General features: G+C 41.2%; 1 protein-coding gene across 3 annotated transcripts in view; it reads left to right on the top strand.

Annotated features, from left to right (window-relative positions):
• Nucleotides 1-4,045: 4,045 nt before the first annotated feature.
• The window catches only part of nectin3a (nectin cell adhesion molecule 3a), a 52,289-nt gene continuing 40,383 nt past the window's right edge, over nucleotides 4,046-15,951 (top strand). For 2 of the 3 annotated variants that reach the window (XM_028045595.1, XM_028045596.1), the window contains exon 1: nucleotides 4,049-4,265. In XM_028045595.1, the coding sequence (XP_027901396.1) occupies nucleotides 4,178-4,265 (88 nt within the window). In that variant the 5' untranslated portion in view covers nucleotides 4,049-4,177. Of the gene's footprint in view, nucleotides 4,266-15,951 lie in introns of all 3 variants that reach the window. The other variant, XM_028045597.1, reaches the window with a different exon arrangement.

Here is a 15,951-nt window from a genome sequence, read left to right on the forward strand (position 1 = left end):
TGGGCCTGCCAGGTCTGACCGGCTTTCGCCCCCGCCACCGGAGCCAACTCACCACCAGGTAGTGGTCAGTGGACAGCTCCGCACCTCTCTTCACCCGAGTGTCCAAGACATACGGCCGCAGATCCGATGAAACGATGACAAAGTCGATCATCGAACTGCGGCCTAGGGTGTCCTGGTGCCAAGTGCACATATGGACACCCTTATGCTTGAACATGGTGTTCGTTATGGACAATCCATGGCGAGCACAGAAGTCCAGCAACAGAACACCGCTCGAGTTCAGGTCGGGTGGGCCGTTCCTCCCAACCACGCCCCTCCAGGTCTCACTGTCGTTGCCCACGTGAGCGTTGAAGTCCCCCAGCAGAACAAGGGAGTCCCCAGGAGGAGCACTCTCCAGTACCCCCTCTAAGGACTCCAAAAAGGGTGGGTAATCTGAACTGTCGTTCGGCCCGTAAGCACAAACGACAGTCAGAACCCGTCCCCCCACCCGTAGGCGGAGGGATCCTACCCTCTCGTTCACCGGGGTAAACCCCAACGTACAGGCGCCGAGATGGGGAGCAACAAGTATGCTCACTCCTGCCCGACGTCTCTCTCCCTGGGCAACTCCAGAGTGGAAGTATGTCCAGCCCCTCTCAAGGAGACTGGTTCCAGAACCAGAGCCATGCGTCGAGGTGAGACCGACTATTTCTAGCCGGAACCTCTCGACCTCACGCACTAGCTCCGGCTCCTTCCCCACCAGAGAGGTGACATTCCACGTCCCAAGAGCCAGTTTCTGCAACCGAGGATCGGACCGCCAGGGTCCCCTCCCTTGGCCGCCACCCATCACACAGTGCACCCGACCCCTTTGGCCCCTCCCACGGGTGGTGGGCCCATGGGAGGGGGGGCCCATGTTTCCTCTTCGGGCTGAGCCCGGCCGGGCTCCATGGGTAAAAGCCCGGCCACCAGACGCTCGCCATCGTGCCCCCCCTCCAGGCCTGGCTCCAGAGTGGGGCCCCGGTGACCCGCGTCCGGGCGAGGGAACACCAAGTCCAAGGTTTTCCTTCATCATTGGGGTCTTCGGGCTGCACTTTGTCTGGTCCCTCACCTAGGACCTGTCTGCCTTGGGTGACCCTACCAGGGGCATGAAGCCCCAGACAGCATAGCTCCTAGGATCATTGGGGCACTCAAACCCCTCCACCACAATAAGGTGGCAGCCCATGGAGGAGAAACTGCAGATCTGCTGAGCTCATTATATACGAGCTACTTCTCGGTGCAATGCTGTACAAGCTTTGATAAAGTGCTAATAGAGGAACCATGTTGTGATGACTTCCTGAAGGCGGCGTTTCATAAAGAGCAGGAGTTTTTAAAGCGACAGACGGAGGCATTAGATTACAAAGTCAAATTTAAATCGTATTACATTTAGAGCATTTTTTTTAACAACTGAAGGTAACATGTTTACTCGATGTGCAATAAAATGGCAATATGTGCCTGTAAAACACATAATACTGCCCCTTTAATTGTATTAATCAATTTATTTATTGTGTATTTTTGTTTCCCAGGAAGGCCTATATAAATGCAATTGAATTCTATTTTATTCAATTCAATACAGTTCAGAAAACTGAATTTATCCCCAGAGGAGTAATTAAAGGAGGCAGGTAAAGCTCACATAAAAATAAATTCAAGACAAAATACATAAATAGAAAGAAATGCAATATTCATTAGCAAGATTCAAATGGGACATGAGGTAAGTAAGGCCTTTGGGCAACTAATATATGCGTGCCTATGTATGTGTAAGTGTGATGTATTATTAATATTATTATTATTAGGTTTTACATTTATGTCTTGATGAAAGAGGATGACTCTGTATGCCTTTCTATGATCTGAACATGGTTCTCTGGTCATTTTTGAAGAGAGGGGCCCTGGCCCCCCTGTGTCCTCCCATTGGAAGCGCCACTGGCTCATGCACACACCAACTCTCCCTGCTGCACAATCCAATGTGAAGTGGCTCAGAGGGGAAAAGATTGATTATCAAAAGGGCAGCATTCTCACCTGGGGAGGCTTGTAGCTCTTTGAGGATATAAATAAGTCACCGGAGGGAATAAAAGCAGGGCAACATATCATAGGTCAACTTTTATTACACTAAAAAGAGGTTCCAGTGTCTCCTGACGGGGAGTCACGGTGTAAGACGAAGTTACGAAACTAAAAGCACGGTGACTGGATGCGAGGGAGCCACGCTGAGACGAGCATTTCTGCTTATCTTCACTGAATAAATATGATGTCCGCCTCCAACTGCTGAGGTTAGCAAGTTTAACACTTCAGGCCTCAGCGCGCGATAATAACACTGCTGCAGACAGCCCGGGATTCCTGAATGAGTAAAAGCTGTAATTATCTCAGGGGGGGAAAAGGAACAATGCGAGAATGCTTTATTGCCTCTTTGTTTTCGGGACAAACGAGACGAAGCGGTCGGGAGAAAACGTTTTAGCGACGCGACTGCTTTGTCCTTCGCGAGATCCTCTCCTGGGCTTTACGGGAACGTTCTCCTGCTCGCGCTTCCTTATTTTCCCAAAGTTCTATAATAAAACGCCGGTTTTATTATAGTTTTTATTATAATGGCCTATTCCATGCAACACGACGGTATGAAAGTGAACTCGTGTACATTTTCGTAACCATGTCTCTTTGAACAGAAGCGCCTCATGCCTACCTTCTCTACAGGAACCGTTTCTGACCTCCGGGTGGCTTCGCGGAAGTGTGAAACTTTTCGCATTCTTTCCTAGTTACAAGCAGAAACGAGCTTTATTTGGGGTTTTATGTGACAGACCAACACAAAGGAGTGCAGAGCTGTTGAGTGGAAGGAGCGGGGTACCTGCTTTTAACATTTTTGGAGTGTGGCGTGTATTTGTATTCGCCCGCCTTTGGTCCGAAGGCCTCCTGAAGAGGCCTTGCTGTAACCAACCATCATTTGACTCAGATGTGTTGGGACTCTTGACTGAGGGAACTAAAATATGCCCACCGGCGTATTATAGATGGTTCTGCACACCAAATTAGTGAGGCTGAACACAAGTGCACCACACTTTCTAGATTTGTATATGTAAAACTTTTAAGAACACGCATCAACCCCCGCCCACATGCTTCACATTTATGCACTTTTTTTTGGTGTTGATTTGCAGTAAAATACGTCAAAGTTTAGGGGTTTAAGTTGACAAAGGGGTGTGTCTGCTTTTGGAAGGCACTGTCTTAATATGTAATCTGTAAACATGCCTTGACACTGTGGACGGAGACACTGCAGAGGAATCAGTAGCATAGGGTTGATACAACTCCCCTGGGATCTGCCAAAACCAGATGAAGATTCAGTGTCTTCTTGAGCAACTCAATGCAGCACTTCCTTCCCCCCCACCCCCCCCTTTTTTGCCAGTTGTTGCTGCAAGAGCAATAATCATCAGTAAAAAGTAAATGGTAGTTTGAACAATGAGAGGTTTTACAACAGTTTTTACTTAATTTTAACTTGCGGCTTGCATCTGAGAATCCATGTGAAAAACTGGATTTCCTGCCTCTGGTACTAGAAATCTTACCGCCTCTTATTTATGTCACTGGATATTGATTTATTGATGAAGACCGTACATATAGTCAGTAAATTAGAACTTTTATTTACATGCTTACCAAGCAAAAAACCTTTTTTGTTTTTTAGTAGGCTATAAAGTCAGCGCACATCTTTGAGAGAGTTTCAATTCTTATTGTATCACTGGGAGGACGTTTGATTTGTCTGATATTTGATGTTTGATTTGAGATGGTGCAGTTCTCAAGAGTTGTGATATTTCTTATTTGTAATTTTAGATATAAATTAGGCATACATTCACAAAAGACTGACATGATCTAACAACAGAGCGCCCATTAGAGTTGACAAAGCTACGTTTCGCCATGTTTCTCTTTGCTAATCGATACAAATGTTATATTTTGCATGTCATATTGACCAGATGGTGAAAGTAAATGGATTTATAACACCAGTTAAATTTCATTTAAAGGAGGCGTATTGTGCTCTGTTTGTTGTCCTGTTAAAAGTGGTACAGCCCATGCGGCTCCGTTGCTATGGAGAGCAGTTCCACAGGAGCGCGAGCCGAACCATCCTGAAAGAGAGAGAAGGCACGAGCGAGGAGAAAGGAGGACATACTGAAAGTGCCGAAACGCACAGACACACGGAGAAACCATGGAGACTAGACCCACGAACCGGAGGACAGTACCGAATGACGGAATGCGACTTTTAACGTCCTTTTTCATCCTGTGCGGAGCCGCCGGTGAGTTAACGGTTTTTCTGCTTGTTTTCGCTCGAGCTACTTTTCTTGGTAGCGGAGAGAAGTTGCGGTGGCGCCGCTCTCGGTCCATTCTTTACTTTGAATCCGCACAGCCGAACTGACCAGCACTGCACTGATTAACATTTCATACCGTGTTCTACTCTTCCAGGCTCCCGGTAGTTGTATGTGTTAGTTAACTATAAAACGGGACCAGTCCTTGTCTCCCGACGGCCACTGTTTGAGAGCGACAGAAAGTCACCGCAGGCATCCGTTGACCGTTAGCTAAACCGTGATTCTTGATCCATTTGAATGCCACTCCGGTACCATATCTGTGAAACGGTGTTAAACTCGGAGCGGCTGCAGACCAAAAACGAGCCACCTCAAAAACAAGATCTAAATGAGTTCGAGTGACAACTTCTGTGCGCTAACTCTGATTTAACAGGGCTGATTATGCACACAGTTTGCAGCAACGGGTACTTGTAGCTAACATCATGCGGGGAATGTGAGGGAAATACCGGCTGGGATTTCTCCACTCAGATGGCTTCGGAGCCCATTGAGCAGCAGCAGCACAGTTTTTTTTTTCTTCTTCTTTTTGCGGTTGGACAAAAATAGAAACGACACGAAATAATCTGGGCGTCACTTATGGTAGGCAAAGAGGGTTTGCGCCTGATGTGAAAAGTTTGCCAAGATGTTGGATGCAGATGGGATGAGGGGGGGCAGGAGGGTGGATAAAGAGACGTTATGTGATACAGAAAAGGAGGGGATGCAGCGCCGACTCTGTGTGGAGGGGTGGAGGGGGTGGTGGGGATGGTGGGGAGACTTATTTTAAGGCAGAGCCACTGCTGCAGCCGCAAAGTCTCTGGAAGTATTGACCTGAAGTTGGGCTGCCTGCCAGCCAGAGCACCTTCCCGTCCCGAGCTGTCCCGGGCAGAGCAGCTGGAGAACTTTGCTGTGTCCCACCCTTGAGCTGGGATTACAGGACACGGCGGAACAGGGGACAAACACAGGCGGCTGCTGAGTAAATAGCACCTTACAGTGCACCGCCGGATTCATCAATGAAGCCAAGGGCAGGAAAAAAAGAAAAGAAAATAGAATAGAGATAAATGCCAGCAAACCCGTGAAATAGGGAGTAGAGTTTTCCTGTATGCCATGCTTAATTGTTTACTCACTAACTGAATTAATGCAGAGTATGTAGCACTATGCACATCAGATATTTCAAATCCCTTTTACAAACAGGCATAAGTTGTCGGACAGAAAGCCCAAAAAGTTGCTATTATTTACAGTCCCAGAATTTTTAGCGCAAATTTCCATATCAGCATAAATACCGATATTCTGTTTTAGCGCAAAAACAACAAGACAAATTGTACAGTTTATACATAATCTTAATACACATTTCTCTTTTGTATAAGTTGTACCACTGTACCTATTTTTGATAATTGCTGATCTTTGACATGTTCCTGCGTGTTTACATTTGCGGTGGACATATATTGTGATTCTGTTCTATTTAAGAGGACCTTATTACTCATGGACCTGGTAGATACGTTTTAAATGTTACAATTTTAAAACTGTTAAAAATAAATTGTCAATCCTATGGTTAAAAATTATTTGTTGAGACGCCAGAGAAAGCCCTTGAGCGTCCAGCGTTGTCTCCGGCTGTCTGAGCCATACAGCAGGGCATTGCTCATCCCTCACCTGATGCTGTGCACTGCTTATCAGCTGGCTTAAAGTACCGTCCTATAAAGCCTCTCCTCGCTTTCCAGAATCAGAAATTTGTCTGTTTGAAAATATTTCTGGTCCCCAAAAGTCATGCAGAAGTCAGGGCTAGGAAAGAAACAGAACCACATTTAAACAGAGAAACTGAGAAACAAACTAATGGCAGCGATAGCTTCTCCATAGAGATGCTATAGCTGCCTCTTTTCAGGAAAGAAACGCTGTTAAACACGCACTCACCAGACTAAAGCGTTCAACAAAGAGAAGAAGCATCAAGAGAAAGCAAACGGTGGAAAAGAAACCATCAGCTCACTAAATAACTCCGCTTGGTGAATCGCCGCATTCGTTTTCTCATGTTATCTTGCCAGAAAATCTGCAAAATTTAGCTTGTAATTAGAGCTGGGTTGAAATCATGAAGCCCCCCCCCCCGAGGAAATCTTCTGACATTAGTCAAAACTGTTCATATAATGACTACTTTTTTCTAACCAACTCCATTTCTGTAGCTCTCTCTCTCTTTATCTCACACACACATAGACAGACTCCAGACACATGTTCTTTTGCAGAATCCTCTTCATACCGTTCTTTTTCTGTCTGTACCCACAAAACACGGCGTCGTAAATCAACGTGGAGAGCTGATAAACAACACACTGTTGCAATCTTAGCCGATTAGCATCTGAACACGCTGCTCCCTCGGTGCCTCGTGGATGCAGGCATGGTCACCTTCACGGTCAAGTTTGTTATAAACCGGGCCGAAAAGAACCAGCTTTAGTGGAAAACAAAAACTGTAACATGTTTTGCTTGCTGGAAATGCAAGTTTGAAAGAGAATTTTGGTGGCAAAGGCGCTGCTTGACTTTCTGGTTCGGAGGAGACGGAGCTGTGAGGAGGGGATTCGTCTGAGGCGTGGCTACAGACTGTGAGGTCTGTAATTGAAGAGCAACGTCGTGTGGTTTCTTCTTCAGGGGCCGCGTGATTCACAATATAAATAAATAATGGAGTAATGGAGCCATCGAAATTACAGAGTCCGAAATAGATTTGGAAAAAAAAAGAGGAATTACTGACAGAGCAGATATGATCCCTGGAGAGACTAATAGCACCATTACCACATGGCGCAGGGCACCTGAGGTCAGGACCTCAGGACCTTTTGTTTGACACGATAGTCCTATAACTTAATACAGATAATCACCTTCTGGCTTGCCCGGCTATTGTAGTGTTAATGCAGAGATGCCATTTATACCTTAAATCTACTTTGAGTGATAGTCTGTTTTAAGTATTAGTATAGGTTGGGAAAAATGATCTGCTTCTGCACGCTGGTTGTTTGTTGTTAAAATTATTCAAAGAAACTGATTTTTAAGTACACTGTAAAATATTTGAATTTGGTTTAACTTGAAAGTGAAAGTTAACTTGTTGCCTTGAAAAGGCAAGTAAAAACTGCTCAGAAACATTTAGTTTGAACAGAACTTAAGCATTTTGAGAAGACATTATCCTCAACCACTGCAAATTGATAGTTGCTTTAAAATGAATGGGGCAGTATTATGTAAAATAAACGTTTTTTCTTTTAGCTTTACATCATATTATAATGTTATTCCCTCATCAAAAACATAGCTGGAGTGTTGCCTTGATTCTTTCAAACATGCTTGAGAAATTCTCTAATCTCCAGTGGCAACCATTCAGCTGTGCAAAATGCCTGGGTGGACCTAGCTCCGCCTACGAGGCGCATCTCCTCCTTGGAATGTTAACCTCACAGATCAGCCCTCCCAGGTGACTCCCCTTCTCAGCTCCCTCAGACTAGCCAATTAGCAAAACATCGGGTGGAACTGCACATCTGCAGAGCTCGTTATACGAGCTGCTTCTCAGAGCTACGCTGGTAGAAACGTTAAAGGGTTAATAGAGTTGTGATGACAACTGTTGTGATGACTTCAGATATAACAGGAATTTTTAAAGAGACAGAGGCCCAATTTCAAGGCTTTCAATTACAAAGTCAAATTTCTTTTAAGTCATATTTGATATATGTAGCTTTTTTTATTTAAGGTTTTATTGGCTCCAGTGGCCTTTATTTGATAGTTTATTGACAGGAAAGTCAGTAATGAGAGAAGGGGGAAGACATGCGGCAAAAGTCGTCAGGCCGGGAATCGAACCTGCGACAGCCGCGTCAAGGACTAAGGCCTCCTTATGTGGGTTGTGCTTAACCTGCCACCACAGCACATCCCGTATGTAGCATTTTTATAACAACTGAAGGTAACATAGTGCTATAAATGGTTTTATGGGCCTTGAAACCACATAATGCTGGCCCTCTAAAAACTCATAAGATATAGGTCAAAGTTGCACGCTTCCATCTCCTTCACGGTGCAACACAAAAACAAAAAGCTACCGCTAAGCACCCTGGGAAATAGTCTACACTCCCGCCTTTTTCTTATTTCAGTTTTTGAAGTGCTAACTTCAAACCCCACACGTTTAAGGTCAAAATCAATTGAATGTTTTAGTTTGAGCGGACAGCTGTCTCACCCATTTTGATCCTTTTAATTTGATCCTAAAACTCGGTTTGTGCCGCGGCTGATTGAATGATCTTAATCACTTTAAACGCAGGCAGGGTTTTATCTGCCAGGAGCAGATGAGTGCAGGGCTTTGTTGTGGGGACATTGAGTTTTTTTGTGTGGGGTTCAGGGAGCAGGCTGTGGTCACCAGCTTCTGTTGACTCCACCCTTTGCTTCCTTTTTCCACGACAGATGTGACTGACTGTCAGACGTTGGAAACTCCCTGGTGGTCCATTAATGAGATTGGAGCTAAAACTCCAGAGTTTAGCTCACTCTATCAGTTCTTGATCAAGATTGTGTCCCTTAACATATTTTAATCTGTGATTTCTGTAGATATTTTGACCCTCTAATGTATACATTAATGTAGCCTGGGCTCTGATGATGCTACACATTCATATTTATTCTTGTATGAACATTTAAGTATGGTTAGGGGTCAGTTTTGGGATGCTAAATATGGTGGATATCCATCAGTCACGGAGTGAATGTAAATTGTTTGCATGAACATTTCAGCATGAGCACATGCCGCATTGATAGGCGTATCAATGCGGCCTATCCTTGTCCTAGTTTTGTTTATCTATAAGAAAGTAAAATAAAAAAAACATTCATCATTCCTGAAACAGATTTTGCGAGCCTGGCTTAATATTAGGGTCAGGACTTTAACATCTTAGTTTTGATTAATTAACAACATATTTTAACGCGCTAAAGATTTTAATGCAGTTAATCGCGTTTTTGTTCTGGACAAAACTGAGTACACAAGCGACATACTTCAAACTTTTATTGCAATAATCACTTTTTCTGTTTTTTTTTTTTTACATACAAAAGTCCTAAGTTGGAACCTTTGCATTGTGTTTCTGGAAAGCCCATAAATCTCTCATGCACACGCGACATCAGCAGACAACAGTGATGGACCACAAAGTCACTTTCCTTGGCCCACTGGAGATTCATTTTTGCTTCAAAAAACAATCTGATGAAACCCTGGAAAAGACTGTTGTGTTGAAGTCGTGCTAAAAGGACCTAGCCTATCAACAAAGCTATTCAGGCCTAAAATAGCATCTCAATTTTAAACACGTACCAGCAGCACTGACGTCCCTATAGCTGGATTTTCTTTATGGGTATAAAGACTTAAGGAGACTGAAAACAAACTCATGGCTCACCTTTCAAATTTTCACTTGTAAAAATTGTTGAGCATCATGTGGGTTCCTTTGACTTCACAATTACGCCCTTCTTTGCTTTTGTCTATCGAATAAAATCCCACAAACAAAATGGTTGCAAAGTTGCAAATGTAAGAAACAAAACAAAAAAAAAAAGTAAGGGGTTTGAATACTTTTACAAGGCATCTAAAGCATATTCAAAGAACCCAAGCAAATGTCAGGGGGAGTGGTTTCTTATTTTTATTTGATTTTGTCTACTTTTATCTACAAAAGAGGTCACACCCTGCCACAAAGCTCGTGCAGACACACCCAGTCGAACACATGAAGTCTAAAACTGTATCAGCAGTCACCCAAACAGTCATTCACACTTCTCCTTTCCTAAATAACTGGTGCCGTGTTTCCCTATGCCTACAGATGAAGTTCAGATATTATGATTGTGGAAACTTCCTTTTACTGACTTTCGTTTGTATTTTTTTTTCACTTGACTTCTAAGGGTTGTCGAGGAAATTCAGGTTGCCTAGGAGAAACAACATTTACAAGCTTATTGACAAATCAATATTGAATTGTGTTTATTTGCAAAACGATCTGGTCATCAAAAAGTCTCCTACTGTACCTCCAGTAAATTGAGTTGGTTGGATTCATTTTGTAGCTCCCAAAGTTGCATTTTAGTTTGCACATAAAAGTATTTTCACTGCATGGTGTTCTGCTTGAACAGGGCATTTCTTTGTTGGTGTACTTTGCTGAAACAGCATTTATGATATTCATAAAATACTGCATGACGCCGGGCTAGCTTTTGCAGAATTTTAGACATCTTAGTCTAATAACTATTTTTTCTTCAACAATTTTGGAAACTAATGCAAAGGTTTGTTACCATGACAACTATGGCTCTTCTGGTGACGCAGATAATTTTAGGGTCAGACATTTCTACCCAAACTTTTGATTTTCTATCCAAGCCTTTAATTTTGTCTATTCTTCCACTGAAAATCCTGCCACTACAAATGGGCATTTAAATGTGATTAAGGTAAAATATCTTTTTTTTCTCCATTTTTTTCTCCAAAGAGTTTTTGTGGCACTAGTGGCTCTTTTTTGTTTTGTTTTTTTGCGAGAGTAGGCAGACAGGAAAGAGGGCGAGGAGACGGGGGAGGACAAAAAGCCCATTAACATTAGGCAGTCTCTTAATAGGAAAAGACTAACATAGTGAAGGGAAAACTTGACACAAGAAGACAGAAAAAGCATCACTTTCTGGATATTAATTAGAACTTTTAATCCAATGCTTCATTTTGTATGCACTTCATTCTTCAGCTGGCAATTTTGCAGCCTGCTGAAAACGAGAAGAACAATTTGCGAGTTCAACTTGGACTGGAAAAAAAGGTTACAGTTTGGCAGTTTTTATCAATAGACAAAAAACAGGAACAGCAATAACAAAGGTTGACACAGTGGAAGAAAAAGCAGAGCAGACTAGAAATAATGGAGATACTGTGGTTCACGAAGATGGGCGAATCAATATCCTGATAGAACGATTCCTACAACCGAAAAAAAAAAAACATGACTTGGGACCTTTTGAATCTATAAAAGAGATACACTGATCAGAATTTATTTGACTGATTCTGTTTTTTTTGTTAGGCTTTGAGCTGCCAACACCAATTTTAGCCATTTCTGATTTCTTTTAGTTGCTAATAGCAGAAAAATATTGTAGCTACACTCAAAATGTTTTGTCAAGCCTTTCTTTTGCAGTTACGTTAGGGTAGCTAACATTACAAGAACAGTCTCCAAAGAATTTAATAGATCCTTAATCATGAGGTTTCCAACATTTCTAAATCCAGCACATTCCATAGCTGATAGAGATTGACAAGTCAAAACAATACAACACAAGACTTTGCTGTCCTTCCACTTACCTACAGAAACCTTTGCTCTCTCTCTCTTACAACCTGAACTGCAGAAATGTCTTGCCATATTATAAAAAACACTGCTCCCTCTTAGGTCGTTTCTTACATCTCTGCATTTTCTGACTTAATTGTAAGCACCTCAATACTTAGCAATGGGCAATATGGCTGAAAAACATATCATGATATAAGCGCTTCATATCTATGGTAGTTATTGATTAGTTTTTTTGTTTTAAATATACAAAATTGTAAATTTGGATATCCAAAGTACTGCCAAACTGGTGACATAACCTTTCCTCTTTTGTCCACAGCTTCCTCTTGAACTCGCTAGCTAAGCAAAGAGTGAGTGAGTTAGTTGATCCCACCTGCCTTACTTAGCTGAAACTTAAAGTTTGAGCTGTGAAAACCTTTCATCTGCCTAAATTCCCCAGAATGCTGTGCGGTCAGGCCTGTCACAATAACCAATAATCAATAATCAGCTGAACACATCATAAATTAAAACAAGCTCAGTAATTTTCATTTGCATGATTTATTGTTTTTCTCTTTCTTTCCACCAAAATTGAATGATAAAGTCTCAACTAGACTTTTTTTAAAGGACCATTTTGTTTAGAGACTTTCTAATTCATTTTATTTGTTGTTTCTGTTGCTTTGTTTATTTATGTGGGATATTTAAAATGTTCCAGTGTTAAATGTACATTAGAATCTAAATTTTATTGCGCTTTGAGAATGTGTTCTTGCATTATCTGGATATTACTTGAATATGATCTCAAAACAACAATATTATCATTTATCGCAATCGCTTCTGGGACAATTTATCGTCTAACAAAATTTGTTATGGTGACAGGCCCACATGTGGTTCTGGATCGAAGTTCAGGCATATTTTCCGTTGATATTGATAACGGGTTTATCGCAATACATACTGTTACTGTTTTATCGGCCAGCCCTATAAGTGATACTGAATAAAACTTATGTGTCTTTTTCACTTTAGTAACAGCATCCACACAGATGACTGTTAGCTTCAGCTCTTAGCAACTTTGATCCATTCCGTAATTAAATACAAACAACTGAACCATGGCCTTCACCTAAACATATAAGGTGAAAAATGAATGAGAATGCAAATGAAATACAACATAATACAGCGTCATGTGCTTGTTGAGGCTGACAGTAATGCTCTTATATTTTTAAGGGAAGCTTTAACTCTATATGGCCAAGGTCTTTGTAGATTTGATCTTGTGTGAGATGGTTGCTACGTACTGGAAACTTCAACGTTTTTTTTAAAAAAACGAAAAAGCTTTCCTAATGGGTCTTAATGTCTTTGAGTTTGCCCTTAGAGATATACATCTTCTGTTTGAATAAATGAGCTCAGGGCAACAGACAGATTAGGAAAATAAATACTTAAAATTTAAATATAGAATCACGCCAGCCATTGCTTCTAACCTCATCTTTGGTCTCGATTCCATGCATTAATATGTAATTAACTAGGCATTTTAAATGGAAAGGAACATGATAGAATGCTATGAAAACACATTGAAATGCTAATATTAACAGCAATATTTTCTCACTGTGATTTATGCTATGTCCTGTCAAACAAAAAAAAATCTTGGACAGACAGGAACTTACTGTTTTAGTCACTGAGTCATAGGAAACGTGGCTATATAAATGGCTTCCAGATATTTCCTTGGTTAATTATCTGCTGTGAATGAACAGAGGGAGACATTTTTTAACTCCTTTTTGCCTGCTGTTTTCAGGAATCAGGGTTTTTCCCTAAAATGAAAAGATCACGCTTTGTGACTTACATGAGGGTCACTGGGACACGCTGTGGTTTATAGTCCGTATTAAAGAGTTATACTTGCAGGATGTGCATAGTCAGCAGTCAAACCCCCCAGGAGAGGAGCACAAAGGTTATGGGAAACAGGTGTGGCTGAGTTTCACCTCTCAATCTTATTTGTTTCAGTCCTTTGAGCTGTGGGATGGGCACACAGTGAGTTGTGTGCGCTGACCCACCCCCTACCACCCAAGTGGGAGATTATTAACACCCACCAGTCAAAAACCGGGCTCTGCTATCTGCTGGGCTATCTCTCTTGGAAGTACACAAAGATTGTTGGCATACATCTTACTGTAGGGGGTAAAACAATAGCTACCCCTGCCTACTTTTCTCACCTCCGTCTAGCTTGAATTAAACAATCATCTTCAGTAACAACACAGTTTCATTTAGTTGAAATGAGAACAGCCTTCACTGCAAACATTTTTACTGAAGGAAGACACAAAGTTGGCTAGTTTCAGTATCAGTACGTTGGATAAAAATAAAGCCAAAAGATGCGCAGAGATGTAAGAAGTTTATAAAGAGAGTATTTTCAAAAAAAATAGAGCGATAATTTTATGGAGAAACAGCAGTATATTCCTATTTTACTTTAATGTTATCGGAGTCAGAAGGTCAGAACTTTCCAACATTGTAAAAACTAAAAATCTTACTGAGTATTTTTGGTTTAGTTTCTAATGCAAGTATCTTGGTACAATTTAAATAAGACAAAACAATTTGATAGGCAGCTTTTGAGCAAGATATAGGAGGTTGTTTTAAGTCAATAATTCTTTAATATTAATGAAAAAGTACTGGCAGATTATTTCACTTAAAACAAGACATTTCCCCATGTTGTAAGTGAAATAATCTTCCAGTAGAAATAGTACTTTTTCATCAATATTGAGGAATTATTGACTTAAAACAACCTGGATTTCTGCTCAAAAGTTACTTAGAAATTAGTGTCTCTTTATAAACTTTTTATTTCTCTGCGTGTCTTTTGGTTTTATTTTTATCCAACATGCTGATACTGAAACCAGCCAACTTTGTGTGTTTCTTCAGTAAGAATTTAAAGTCTCAGGATTGTTGTGGTAATGCAACTGAGTAGGGCTTGTTATTCTTCAGTGGCTTAATTTCTCACCGCCACTTTTCTAGAAAAAAAACTTAGTTTATGGTAATGTTGGATCAAATGTATTATGCGCATAACAAACAAGTGTTATTGTTTGACACACAACTGAACCTAGCAGCAAAAAACACAAAGTGTGCTGATATTATGGCACAACTGAAACTATAAATCAGAAAACTATAAAGAAGACTGCAAGTGCAATTATGAGAAGGTTGTAAAATGTGAATGTGACGTGGAATTATCCATATCTCACATATTGTCCAAAAAGACCTTCGCCAATGTGAGTTGTTTAACAGATCTAAGCTCAGATGCATATGTTGCATTAAAAGTTGCAGCTCGACCTTGCACACCTGGATTGCAGAACTTTTTTAAATTTTTTTTACCAACTGTACTCTGAGTTCATTTTGCAAGTTTCCCAGTAATCTTGTTTTCAGACAGACTGAATCTGAATACATTTTCTCCTCCTGATCAAAGTGTTTTACAGGGAGAACAAATAAACTGCAGTTTTCATTTCTGTTAAATATTTATAAAGGAAAGTGGAAGACATTTCTCTGCTGTCCTCTTTTTCAACTTGCCTGGCTGCTATAACATAGAGTCCTGCTCACTTCTGGCAAAATTTGGAGTTCTATTTTTTTTGCCTCTACTTGGATTGCAGCAAAACAACTGTCCAGTTCGTTTTGTGGCTCTAAAAGAGTGTTGGAATATCAGATATTGCACTGATTGCAGTACATGTCACACAACAGGGTAGTTTATTGAAAGGCAATTCCACCTCCCCCCATGTCCCAGACCTGGTAGACGATTAACAATTAAATTGTATTTATGCATTTCAATGTATTCTTTTTTTAAATTAAAATGATTCACAGGGTTTCCCACAGAAATCTAGCTGAGCCTTTTGGTAGGGTACCAGGGGGCAAGTAAAGCCAGGCTTATAGGGAAGCCCTGATTCAAGTTGAGTTTCAAGGCAGAAATCCAACTACACACTTGACTACTGGTCAAGTTTTATATTAGCATTAAACATCTGTGGTCAGATATAGGAGGAGACATGGCAAAAAAGCTGGATATCCACTCTGAAGTCTAGACATAATAGATGGAAAATTATCAAAAATAATGTCAGACTGCAGTGAATTAACATTAAAGAATAGCTGAAGAAATTTTGTTCCTGTGAAATCACAATGGTTGTGTTTCAGTTTAAACACATCTGGATGACCTGGGTACTGTACTCTGTTCAAAGTAGGTGGTAGACGTGAATCGAGGTTAGCTCTTTGATATCTGACTTAAAAAGACTGAGAGTTCTGCATGCGTCTGGAAAGGTGGGTGGCTGAGAAAATTAACTTCCTTTGACCATGATAATGTTGGCGATGCCACACTGACCAACCTGCATCCTGTTTCTATCGACTGCTGAAAGCAGCTAGGTTTCTCATAGTTTGCTTCATTTCCGTCCTCTGTTGAGAAGTGGTTACTGCTAATGTGCTGATGATTCAACACTCCCAAA

Source organism: Xiphophorus couchianus, chromosome 18 (assembly GCF_001444195.1).
Source record: "Xiphophorus couchianus chromosome 18, X_couchianus-1.0, whole genome shotgun sequence".
Classification (NCBI taxonomy): Eukaryota; Metazoa; Chordata; class Actinopteri; order Cyprinodontiformes; family Poeciliidae; genus Xiphophorus; species Xiphophorus couchianus.